This window comes from Anticarsia gemmatalis, chromosome 28, assembly GCF_050436995.1.
Source record: "Anticarsia gemmatalis isolate Benzon Research Colony breed Stoneville strain chromosome 28, ilAntGemm2 primary, whole genome shotgun sequence".
Taxonomy (NCBI): domain Eukaryota; kingdom Metazoa; phylum Arthropoda; class Insecta; order Lepidoptera; family Erebidae; genus Anticarsia; species Anticarsia gemmatalis.
This window is the reverse complement of record NC_134772.1, coordinates 5,288,927-5,300,039: the sequence shown is the minus strand read 5'-3', so window position 1 is coordinate 5,300,039 and position 11,113 is coordinate 5,288,927. Positions and strand designations below refer to the sequence as shown.

General features: G+C 38.8%; 1 protein-coding gene across 1 annotated transcript; it reads right to left on the bottom strand.

Annotated features, from left to right (window-relative positions):
• Positions 1-9,388, bottom strand: LOC142984929 (fatty acyl-CoA reductase wat-like). The gene is made up of 10 exons (XM_076132810.1): positions 9,160-9,388; positions 7,762-7,852; positions 6,979-7,101; positions 6,269-6,393; positions 4,183-4,341; positions 3,706-3,815; positions 2,275-2,342; positions 1,523-1,706; positions 664-856; positions 1-363 (listed from the first exon to the last, which is right to left on the bottom strand). Exons 1-10 carry the CDS (start codon positions 9,327-9,329, stop codon positions 6-8), a joined length of 1,581 nt encoding a protein of 526 aa, XP_075988925.1. The 5' UTR covers positions 9,330-9,388; the 3' UTR covers positions 1-5.
• Positions 9,389-11,113: the final 1,725 nt, after the last annotated feature.

Genomic DNA, 11,113 nt, shown 5'->3' with positions numbered 1-11,113 from the left:
AAAAACTAAATTAATATATTACTTATAAACATAAAAATAGACTTACAAACCCACCATATCGAGTAAATGTACAATGTCATAACAAAATAATTGGCCACCCGGAATATTTTCTGTTTCCTATAACCGGCCAGTGTTCCTTTGAGACCATCTTTGACTATATACTTTCTAAGGCCTATGCCCCATACTAATATGTAATCAATTAAATCAACTTTACTGAAATCACAATTAAATATCGCTTTGTCAGTATCACTCATCCGCGCAAACATAGCTTGAAGATTGTCAGTTTTAAAATTCCATGAATTTCGCGTAAAATATTGGTATGCTAGTGCCAGTTTGTCTAGTTTCGCGTATACGTCTACGAATCTGAAAAAAAATAAGGTTTTTTAAGTGGCCAATATTAGGGTAGGGTCAGTTTTATTAAAACTGGCCACCTGGACAAATTTCCATGAGACAAGTTAATACCACTCCCGTCTTGAGATCGTGGGTTTGATTCTCACACGGGACAATTATTGAATTATTTGTGCGATCCACATTAGCGCTTTTGGGTCTAGTAGTTACAGCATTTAGAAACCTTGACTTGCAAAACAAATTGTTTCAATAACATTTTGGCCCAACCCAGGATTCGAACCCGAGACGCCACACTTAATACTCAAATATACTTACGACGTAATTTCCTTAGGTTTCTTCTTAGTTATATACAGTAATAAGTCGATGATATAAGCCGGTATATAATGTAAGAACCATGAGAGAAAAGTAAATAAGTACGGGTTTTTCACTTCAATGGTTTCAGTCAGCCATATGGCTGCGGGTGAGCAGAGCAGGTGTTTTCTTTCACGAACTGTTTCACCTATGTAACCTGAAAGAAATGTGAAATTACATAACTGTAATATCGTGCTATATCTGAAAGTGAAGGTGTAAAAAATATATACGTTTATAATGTTAGTCCCATATAATAGGGTGCCTATTGCCATGTTTTGGGCACATTACCAATTAACTAAGTTTCAATTAAAACTAATGAAGAACAATTGTGATGAGGGAGGGATTAGGCCTTGAGTCAACCACGCGGGCTAACTGCGGGCTGAGGACTTTGCATACCTTCAAGAACTGTTCTAAAGAACTCTCAGGCATGCAAGGTTGCATCACAATGTTTTTATTCACCTTTGGAACAAGTGATAATGATTTCTAATACACACATAACTTTGGTCATTGGTGTGTGCCTCGGCTTCGAACCTGCAACCACTTGCGTGGGAGGTACCAACTTATACTTGATTTTTTTCCATAAAAACCTCTTTCAGCGCCCATAACAGATGAAGTTGAAACTATAGTCCTTTTCAATAGACAAACTTTATAATCCAATAGCTGACCCACGCAACTATATATACCCTATAGCCTTCCTTAATAAACAGACGCGTTCAAACAATCAAACAAACGAACTTTACAATTTTATAATATTAGTATAGATAGTATTGACCAACTGTAGAATATCGCTCTAACAGTCGTAATTCAAGAAGGGTGTCCTTACCATATCGCAAGTCCCGGGAGATAGTATAAACAGGTATCTTGGAGTCTGCTTGTGGACTAACAGTGGAGTCCCAGGCGGCTGCTATGATGGCATTGTTCACGTAGTCCACTGGCGCCACAGCTAGGGGAGAGTCCACGTCAGTGCAGAACACGTGGATCACACCCATACCGGCTCCGAGGTATATCTGGTGAAGGAAATGGATGTTATTAACTGCACGTTTGCCGTAGTGGTTAAAGTGGTCACCTTGCCGCAATAACCGTAGCGCCGCGTGTGTCGGGTTCGAATTTTTTGTGTGATGACCACAAGTATTTGTTTTGAGCCTTGTTGTCGATTAATCTAAATAAGTATGTATTTAGAAGTACATAAGTATGTTTATCAGATTATTTGGTTACCATAGTACAAGGTCTGCTTAGTTTGGAATCAAATAACCGTGTGTGAGTTGTCCAATGATATTTGATATTTAATTTTAAGGGCTGTGTTGTGGGTAGTGTGTTGTGACATCGACTGAAAAAGATCGATATTTTTTTATTACTGTTACTTTCTAGAAGAAATTTTTAGGGTTCTGTAGAGCACGTTTGTTCTAACCCAAGGTACAAGTGAGTATGAAATAGGGGGCGAGCCTATCGACATATACCGACTCAAAACCTCGTGATTAGCAGTCGCATACACTACCGGATAGCCAGATCTGTCTGTCGCCAACATTCGCAACTGTTTTAAGGGTATAAAAGGTAATAAAAGTGTTGAGTACTCACCCCACTCGGTCCCATGATAGTCCTAACATCTGTCCAACCGGGACTTGGCTCATAATACGCGGGCAGCACTGGAACAAAACATATTAAATCTAGTCAAAAAACTAGCAAATTTTATGACATTCAGTGGTGATTGTACCTTCCATGCCATCATAACCCTAAGCTTGCATTTTTAAGACAACCAAAACCCCTCTACACATTAAAAAAAAAAATTGCGTGCACTGAAATAAGCAACATACAAATAAAATAGGTTTATAGTGTATTTATATCTTATTATAGAAAATCTTAAACACAGTTTTTGAAGGATTGCAAAGTCCCCTATTCACGCTTGGTCAGCGTGGTGGACTCAAGGCCTAACCCTTCCTACCTAGCAATAGACTCGCCCCCTATTACATGGGACTAACATTGTTAATGGCGAAACGTGAGTGTACCACGCGGACGAAGTTGCGGGCAAAAGCTAGTATTATGAATGTACATATGTATGTAAAATGCGCTATGTACTCGGCGAGTGACAATCCAAATTAAAATACATTAAACTAATTTTACATAAATTATACGTTCACTAATTGATTAACATAGCACAATGTAACGTTTAAAATAAGTTATATACTTGCATATAAAAATACATAAATAAAATAACGCCTTTTATAACCGAAGGTGTAAGTGTGTGTGAAAACCCACGTTTCGCCATTAACAATGTTAGTTCCATGTAATATGGGGCGAGCCTATTGCTATATACCGGGCACGTTACCAAACTCTGGGCTACTGTTGAAAATCATCGGATTACAGATAAGACTGGTAGCTCAAGTCTATATTGAGTCAATGTTTAGTTACTTAAATCTGCATTTAGGCTTGCTATCTGTCGAAAAACCTTTTTCTGACATAAGGAAAGATTGTTAATATAATTTATAACCAACAACAGTGAAATTAGCAAGCAGGCAACCGTCTACTGCGTAAGTCTTCGGTAGAACAGCGACGTTCTTAATTGCAAATCCTACTAATTTTATAAATGCGAAAGTTTGAAAGGATGGATGTATGTTTGTTACTCTTTCACGAAAAAACTTCTGGATTGATTATAAAGAAATTTGGTACACTGATAACTTCTTCTTTTTATCGTATGGTTAGTGGTCAACCTAGTGTCAAAGTTGTTCAAGCCCGGAGGTCTTAGACGTAGCTTAACGACTGTTATCTTAATTGACAACAACCGAGTCCGACTTTTTACGTGCACACCAAAGCTCGAAGACGTCTAGTTCAAATACCATTATGCATTCACCTATCTATGGATTGACCGCGCCAAGGGTTGCTTAGTAGTCGCAGTCAGAAGCTGGTGTTATGTACGTCCGCCATTTGCGGACCTTGCATACAATGCTTTTTACTATGTTGTTTGGCTAGAGTTATTATGATGATGATGAAATTTATTAAAAAGTGTGTTACCTATAGAAGGTCTGACGATGCAGACAGGTAGGTCTCCAGCAGTAGTTCTGATCAGCTCCTCAGATATCGCTTTTGTGAACGTGTACGTGTTTGGCCAAGTCCCGATCAGACTGAAAAAAACATATTATTAAGCATCAAAGAAAAAGATGAAAGAAAACGACTCATTAAGCAATGTAGTATCAAGTTTGAAGAGCAAGTGTCTCTTCTCGAAATCAAGGGAGGGTGAGGCTGAGGGCACTAGGCTAGCCAAGTGCGGATTGGAAACTTTGCAAGCCCTCAATAAAATGTGTTAAAAAAAATTGTGGCATACAAGATTTAGTCTTGGTATTTTCTTTTACCACTGGAGCAAGTGAAAATTATTTCTAATACACACATAACTTTGAAAAGTCATTGATGTGCCTTGGGTCCGAACCCTTAATCACTTGCATATTATCATATAGGACGTTATTTTTAAGACCACAGTTAAAAAAGACTTACTCCTTCGTGATGGCGTCCAGTCTACCCTGGTCTACTTCTTCAGCGAGGGCGATCATGGTCTCAGGAGGTACAGGACATGGGTAGAAACGTTCTTCTAGATCCTTGCCAATGCGTTCTTCTGTGGCATGCACAAAAGCTGTTGATACGTGCACGAATTTACTGGAAAAAGAAGAATTGATTATCTTAATTTAGATTTTGTATATTATAAGATAATATATTTTTGTTTAAATATATTTGTAACTTGTATTCTTGTGTAAATAATAAAATATTAGGTCGAGGAGAAAGTCTTTTCGCATTATGGTATGTATGAACTTGTAATAAAATCTCTTTGGCTTCAAGAATCACTAATAAGTACACGGTACATTAGGTTTCTTTCAGTGAGCTCGTGAGGTACTCAAATATCGAGCTTTTTTGTGTAGAGAAAAGATTTTATTACAAGTTCATCCATACTAATATTATAAATGCGAAAGTAACTCTGTCTGTCTGTCTGTCTGCTACTTAATCATGAATAAACTACTGAACCAATTTGCATGAAATTTGGTATGGAGATATTTTAATACTCGAGAAAGGACATAGGCTACTTTTTATCCCGGGAAAATGACGCATTTCCGAAGTCCCGAATAATCAATATTATAATGACATTGAATTAACAAAATTCCGTTGTCATGGCAACTGTTTTAATGGCCGTTATGCCTTAGCGCGACTTCGTTATTATATTAAGAGATATAAATAATATTGAGAATATTTTTCGTGAAAAAAAGCATATTTTGTATCACCACGCTACGACCAATAGGAGCAGAGTAACAGTAAAAAGTGTTACAAAAACGTGGAAAACTCTGACCCATTCTCTCTTATGTGACGCAAGCGAAGTTGCGCGGGTCAGCTAGTACATACTATAATGCGAAAAGACTTTTCCCCGAACTAATAATTTTATAAAAGACTGCTTGTTTGGAATAGTGGTTAACGTGGTCACCACGCAGTAACCGTCGTCGCGTGTGGTGATTTCAAATCCCATCCGGGACAAATATTTGTGTGATGAGCACGAGTATCTGTTCTGAGCCTGAATGGTAAAGTATCTATATAAGTACCTATGTATTTAGAAGTGTACCTAGTTACAGTACAAGCTCTGCTTAGTTTGGAATCAAATAACCGTGTGTAATTGACTTATGATACTTATATACCTACTTTACTTAATAAAAAAGTGTTAAAATTTCGTTAACAGAAAAAAAAACAAATTTTTGAAGTGCCATTCGTCTTTTTCAATTTACGGAGTCTAGTAACGTGCCCGGTATATGGCTATAGTCTCGCCACATATTACATGGGACTAACATTGTTAATGACGAAACGTGGATCTATATATCGTATGGATGACATGGCTCAACGAGACAACCAGGACCAACGTTTTACGTGCCCTCCGAAGCACGGAGACGCTCAGTTCAAACCACTATGTGGTCACCCATCTATAGACTGACCGCGTCAACGGTTGCTTAACCCACAGATCGTTTACCGACCGGTGAGCACAATTGGCTATGAGAGTGGGTGAATTTAATACACTTTTGGGTATAACAAAAATAAAATTTATTTTAACACTGTAACAGGAAAACGACATTATTTCAACAATTACTTATTCCAATTAATTCCGACAGTTTTCGTTCAAAATATTTTGTTTTCAATCAAAAATAAGTAGTTTATTTTAAAGTCATGCAATGTCAAAAACTAATTATTTCAAGTGACCTCACGTTTCTACTTGAAACATAATAATATTAGTAGGTTAAAAAACAATAATATTTAATTGATATGAAATTTGTTTATTTGGTCAAAATATGGTAATTTACAGTTGCGTTCACCTGTCGGTAAACGATCTGTGGGTTAAGCAAATCTTGGCGCGGTCATTCCATAGATGGGTGACCACATAGTTGTATTTGAACTGGGCTCCGTGCTTCGGAGGGCACGTAAAACGTCGGCCCCGGTTGATATCAATCAAGATAACAGTCGTTAAGCCATGTCAAAGGCCGGCTTGAACAACTTTGACACTAGGTTGACCACTAACCATACGATAAGAAGAAGAAGAAAGCTTTTAACTTACGTTAAGTTTTGACAATCTCTGGCCAGTGCGAGGACCTCTCTGGTACTCCTGATATTCGTGAGGGTCGCTTTACGAATGGGTTCATCAAAGCGTACAGTTGCTGCCACGTGGAAGATGACGTTCACCTGAAAAAAATCGAAAGGCCTGTACAAATCTGTGTGGATTTTGTTTATTGCGATGTAACTCTCATCAGCCTAGCCTTTCTTCCAACTATGCTAGAGCCGACTACAAGTTTCACAAGTCTTTTGCATGGAGCGACTGCCTATCTGACCTCCACAACACAATTACCTGGGTTAAAACACGCTACTTCTCAGTAAGACTGGTTGTCAGACTTTCAAGCTTCTGACTACTGTTACAGACTGTCAAAGATCTTTGTAAATGACAGCCGGGACAGACAATGTAACTTGCCTTTCGAAACACGGACTTTCAAGCTTCTGACTATTGTTAACATGGAAGGCTGCAAAGTTATATGTATATTAGGTCGGGGAAAAAGGCTTTTCGCATTATAGTATGTATGTACTTGTAATAAAATCTGCTTGGCTCCAAGAATCACAAATGAGTACACGGTTCATTAGGTTTCTTTCAGTGACCTCGTGAGGTACCCAAATATCGAGCTATTTTGTGTAGAGAAAATATTTTATTACAAGTTCATACATACTATAATGCGAAAAGACTTTTTCCCCGACCTAATAAAAATCTATTTTACTCACATCTTCAGCAATTCTTTCCCAGTCCTTTTCGCTGAGACCAAGTCTGATGTCAGCCACGTCTCCCTCCACCGGTACTATCTTATCAGCGAAGTCCGGCTGCTTTTTACGCAGAGTGTCATATACCTGAATCGGAAAAACATAATTTCTGTAAAGCTTTCAACCTTCACTACAGCTGAGTGTCCTCAGCCTTCCAAGCGAACCAAACTAAAGACTAATGGTCTATGATCTTAAGTTGGTGAGTTTCTCGCAGTTTCTTCTCACACGCAACAGCTTTTCCAATACGGTGGTAGATTTGAAATGACGATTTCAAATACTTGTTAAAATTTTATGAATTATAAACTTATGTGACTTTGACTTTTGTCGATGTAATCGCGGCTGAGTTTACCCAACTCTCTTGGACTCTGATTGCGGAATACCTCTTTTTTTTACGTCGGCAAAAATTCTTTTGGGGTAAGGATTTTCATCTGATAGCGGACTTGCCTCGGGGAACAGTGAATTATGCACTGTAACCTCTAAAAATCGGTCAGAAAAGCATATCAGTGCCATTGCACTTGCAACTTGCTAGGTAGCAAGTTGGAAACTAAAATGAACACTGCATGTGATGATGCACTGCATCCTAGGCCGCATCTGGTACCACTGTCCAGATCCCACATCGGTGCTTAAAAAACCGGCTAAAGTCTGATTCAATTTGGTTTTACAAGTAATGCAAGTACCAAGGTTCTTGCCGTGGGACAAGGAGACGACAATAATGATAATGTAGGCAAAAGAAAAAACACAACTTACGGGGTCTTTTAAAGCCTGGTTCAATCTCTCTTGTATCGTCTTCCCACTCCTGGACCTTATAATGATGTACAGCTTCTTGATGGCACATGATCTGAAACACATTCAGAACCAATCAATATAATAATATAATATCTAAATACACATAACTCAAAGGTGACTGACTGACATAGTGATCTATCAACGCACAGCCCAAACCACTGGACGGATCGAGCTGAAATTTGGCATGCAGGTAGATGTTATAACGTAGGCATCCGCTAAGAAAGGAGTTTAGTCAATTCTACCTGCATGCCAATCCTAGTCGACATTTGTTAACAGTAGTCAAAAGTTTGAAAGTCTGACAACCAGTCTTACCGAAGGGTATCGCATTATATATAATCCAGGTAACTGGGTTGTGGAGGTCCGATAGGCAGTCGCTCTATGTACTATATACTGGTATTCAACTGCATCCGGTGAGACTGGAAGCCGAGTGCAACGTATTTGGAAAAAAGGTTAGACTGGTATAAATATTGGTAGCTACGAGTATTTTAAATCGTTTTTGTTGATTTACTCAGCAGTTTCAATTTCACAACTTTGAATATTTAAATCATGAAGAGTCAAATGAAAAATATACTTTGCTTACGTCACATACCCATACTAAGTTTACAAATTCAAATACGCACGTATATAAGTATGTACATACATATATATGTACATTATGTACATTATTGTACATACATAAAATCAAGCGTTTTTCCCGTAGGCAAAGACCAATGCACGCCACTTGGTATGATCCTTACAAACTTCCCTTGCTTCAGTCAAATCCATACATGTTGTCATACATGACCACCTGTTACTAGTACTACGCATGCTATTTACGAGTAAGTATGTATTTATGACTAAACTAGAGTCGACCAGAGACTTCGTACGCGTAAAAATCTTGGGGTAAAAAGTCCTATGTGTTAATCGATTAATTAAGGCGTAATTGACTAACAAACACACATCTAAACATCCATATTTTCGCATTTATTAAAGCATAAAGCATACAACTGCGTCCTGGGTGTGGTGCAGGGTCATGTGGGACTCTCCCGCCAAAGCGGACAAGCGGATTCTACAACAAAATCCCGCTTACCTATACCACGTATCAATTGGTTTGCTCTAGTCAAGGAACTTTCCAAAGTCCAACTTTCGTTTTTTTTCGTCAGGAAAATGCATTACTGCATTTCCCGCTCCAGGGAGGAAGCGGGGGTCTGCCGGGCTCTCCCGCCGGCTAGGCGTTCCGGCTTTTAAATTTGGGCATACCGACTAAAACCTGACGGTGTTCCTTCAATAGTCACCATAAAGTGGCCAGGACGCGGTACCTCCAATTGGATACTCCCCGTCCCAGCCGGAGATCCACAAAGTCCTGGTCTTTTTTCTAACCTGAATAGTTTCTCAATGAGTTGTTTCCCGATGAAGCCGGAGCCGCCCGTCACGAACACGGTGGCGTCGCGGTAGAACTGCTGCACGCTGGAGTCTCCGCGCTCTATCACATCGTTCATCGGCTTCTGCAGAGCGAACGCTGCCTGTTCTATCTCTTCAGCAGGATCCATGTTAAATTCACTTCCAATATCTCTAACACACTTTTTCCTATAAATTATTTGAAGCAAATGACAAGAATAAACGAAAATAGCTGGTTAAGTAGCCTTCTTATAAATTTATTTATAATTCAACTAGGTATTAATAGCTAATTATTTCACTTTATGCGGAAATTAGATCGTGACGCAATTGGTAATGAATACAACAATTAAAGTAAACAAAATTAAGTTGAGCACGATATATTGTATTGTATTCTGTGCTATAAATATACGACCTTTGTCGGAGTACTGTCGCATCGGTTATAAGAGTGATGAAATAGAGAGTGTTCCTGTGTATTGCACTTGATAAATAAATAAATTTTAACCTATTAGTGTCCCACTGCTGGGAAAACATCTCCCCCGAAATGAGAGAGGGGATAGATAAAGTCCACCATGCTGACCAATTGCACATAGGCATATTTATGTTCTGAGCCTGGTTTTTAATTATCTATACAAGTATGTATATAAAGTACCTATGTATTTAGAAGTATATATGTACATATAAGTATGTTTATCAGTTGTCTAGTTACAGTACAAGCTCTGCGTAATTTAGAATCTGATGACCACGTGTAAGTTATTTATATATCTAAGCATTGATTCCCAAGCAGTGATAGCCTAGCGTGGGAGGTGCTAACTTACCACAAGTTAGCACCTCCCACGCAAGTGGTCGACGGTGTAAAAATCAAAGGAAGAAAAAAACGTTGAATGGCTGAAAAATTTGTTTGATACATTTCTTAAGGACATCCAAAGTCCACGAACCCGCATTTGACCAGCGTGGCGGTGTCAAGACCTAATGCCTTCCTCATTCCAAGAGTCACGACTCTTGGAAAAGACCCTTCTCCAGCAGTGGTATAATGATGATTAAAAATAAAATAGATTCCCAACCTTTTATAGCTGTACCACCCATTAACAAGGAAATTAAAATCTAGCACCCCCTTTATATGATAATATAGTATTTTAGTTATTTTTTTAATTTAGACTCGCTGCCAACCTCTACGAAAGCCCCCGCCCCCTTCAGCTCCCACCAGGGGCTGTACCGCGCCCAACCGAGCGGCCTATGTTTATAGTGTCTTAGGCATGTGCCCAATATTCAAGTGCACTTCCTATTCCTTCACTCTCATAGTCCGGTGGGACGGATAGTTGACACGACCGGGAAGAGGTCAGGCGCAAGACAGACGGCTTTACGTGCTCTCCGAGGCACGGATATCTACAAACCAACTCCACTCCGGTCAATCAGTGCAAATATCTTGACAGAAAAACGTATTGATGTCCTAAGTTTAATTTGGTTTAATTAGAGAATTGAACCCGAAAAACCTTTGCATTGCAAAGTGTAACCTGCGCAGAAACGTCTGGTTTTTCAAGGTAAAAGTTAATTATTTATGCATGTATTTGACTGCTGTTCGTAAGGTCTCGGGTTACATACTGCTACTATTTTGGTCTTTTCTAATTTATGTCAGAATATTGCTCAATAGTAGCACGTAGTTTGATAACCTGGTCGGTATAATATGGCAATAGGTTTTCACCCTATTACATGGGACTAACATTGTTAATGGCGAAACGTGGGTGTATTTCTAACTACCCACTTTTGGGTTATACAGGCGTGATATTATTTATGTATGAAACGCAAATTCATTCGTTTCAAAGTTTCTTTACCTTCTTTAGAAATTACTAGCTGACCCGCGCAACTTCGCTTGCGTCACATAAGAGAGAAAGGGTCAAAATGTTCCCCGCTTTTGTAACATTTTTTACTGGTACTCTGC

What these genes read in the sequence shown, in the direction of transcription:
- LOC142984929 (XM_076132810.1), bottom strand. Translation starts at nt 9,329, where the DNA reads ATGGATCCTGCTGAAGAGATAGAACAGGCAGCGTTCGCTCTGCAGAAG. An exon ending in CTATCATGGGACCGAGTGGG is followed by an intron (nt 1,707 to 2,274) that starts GTGAGTACTCAA and finishes TTCCTTCACCAG; the next exon opens with ATATACCTCGGAGCCGGTAT. An exon ending in CTCCCGGGACTTGCGATATG is followed by an intron (nt 857 to 1,522) that starts GTAAGGACACCC and finishes CATTTCTTTCAG; the next exon opens with GTTACATAGGTGAAACAGTT.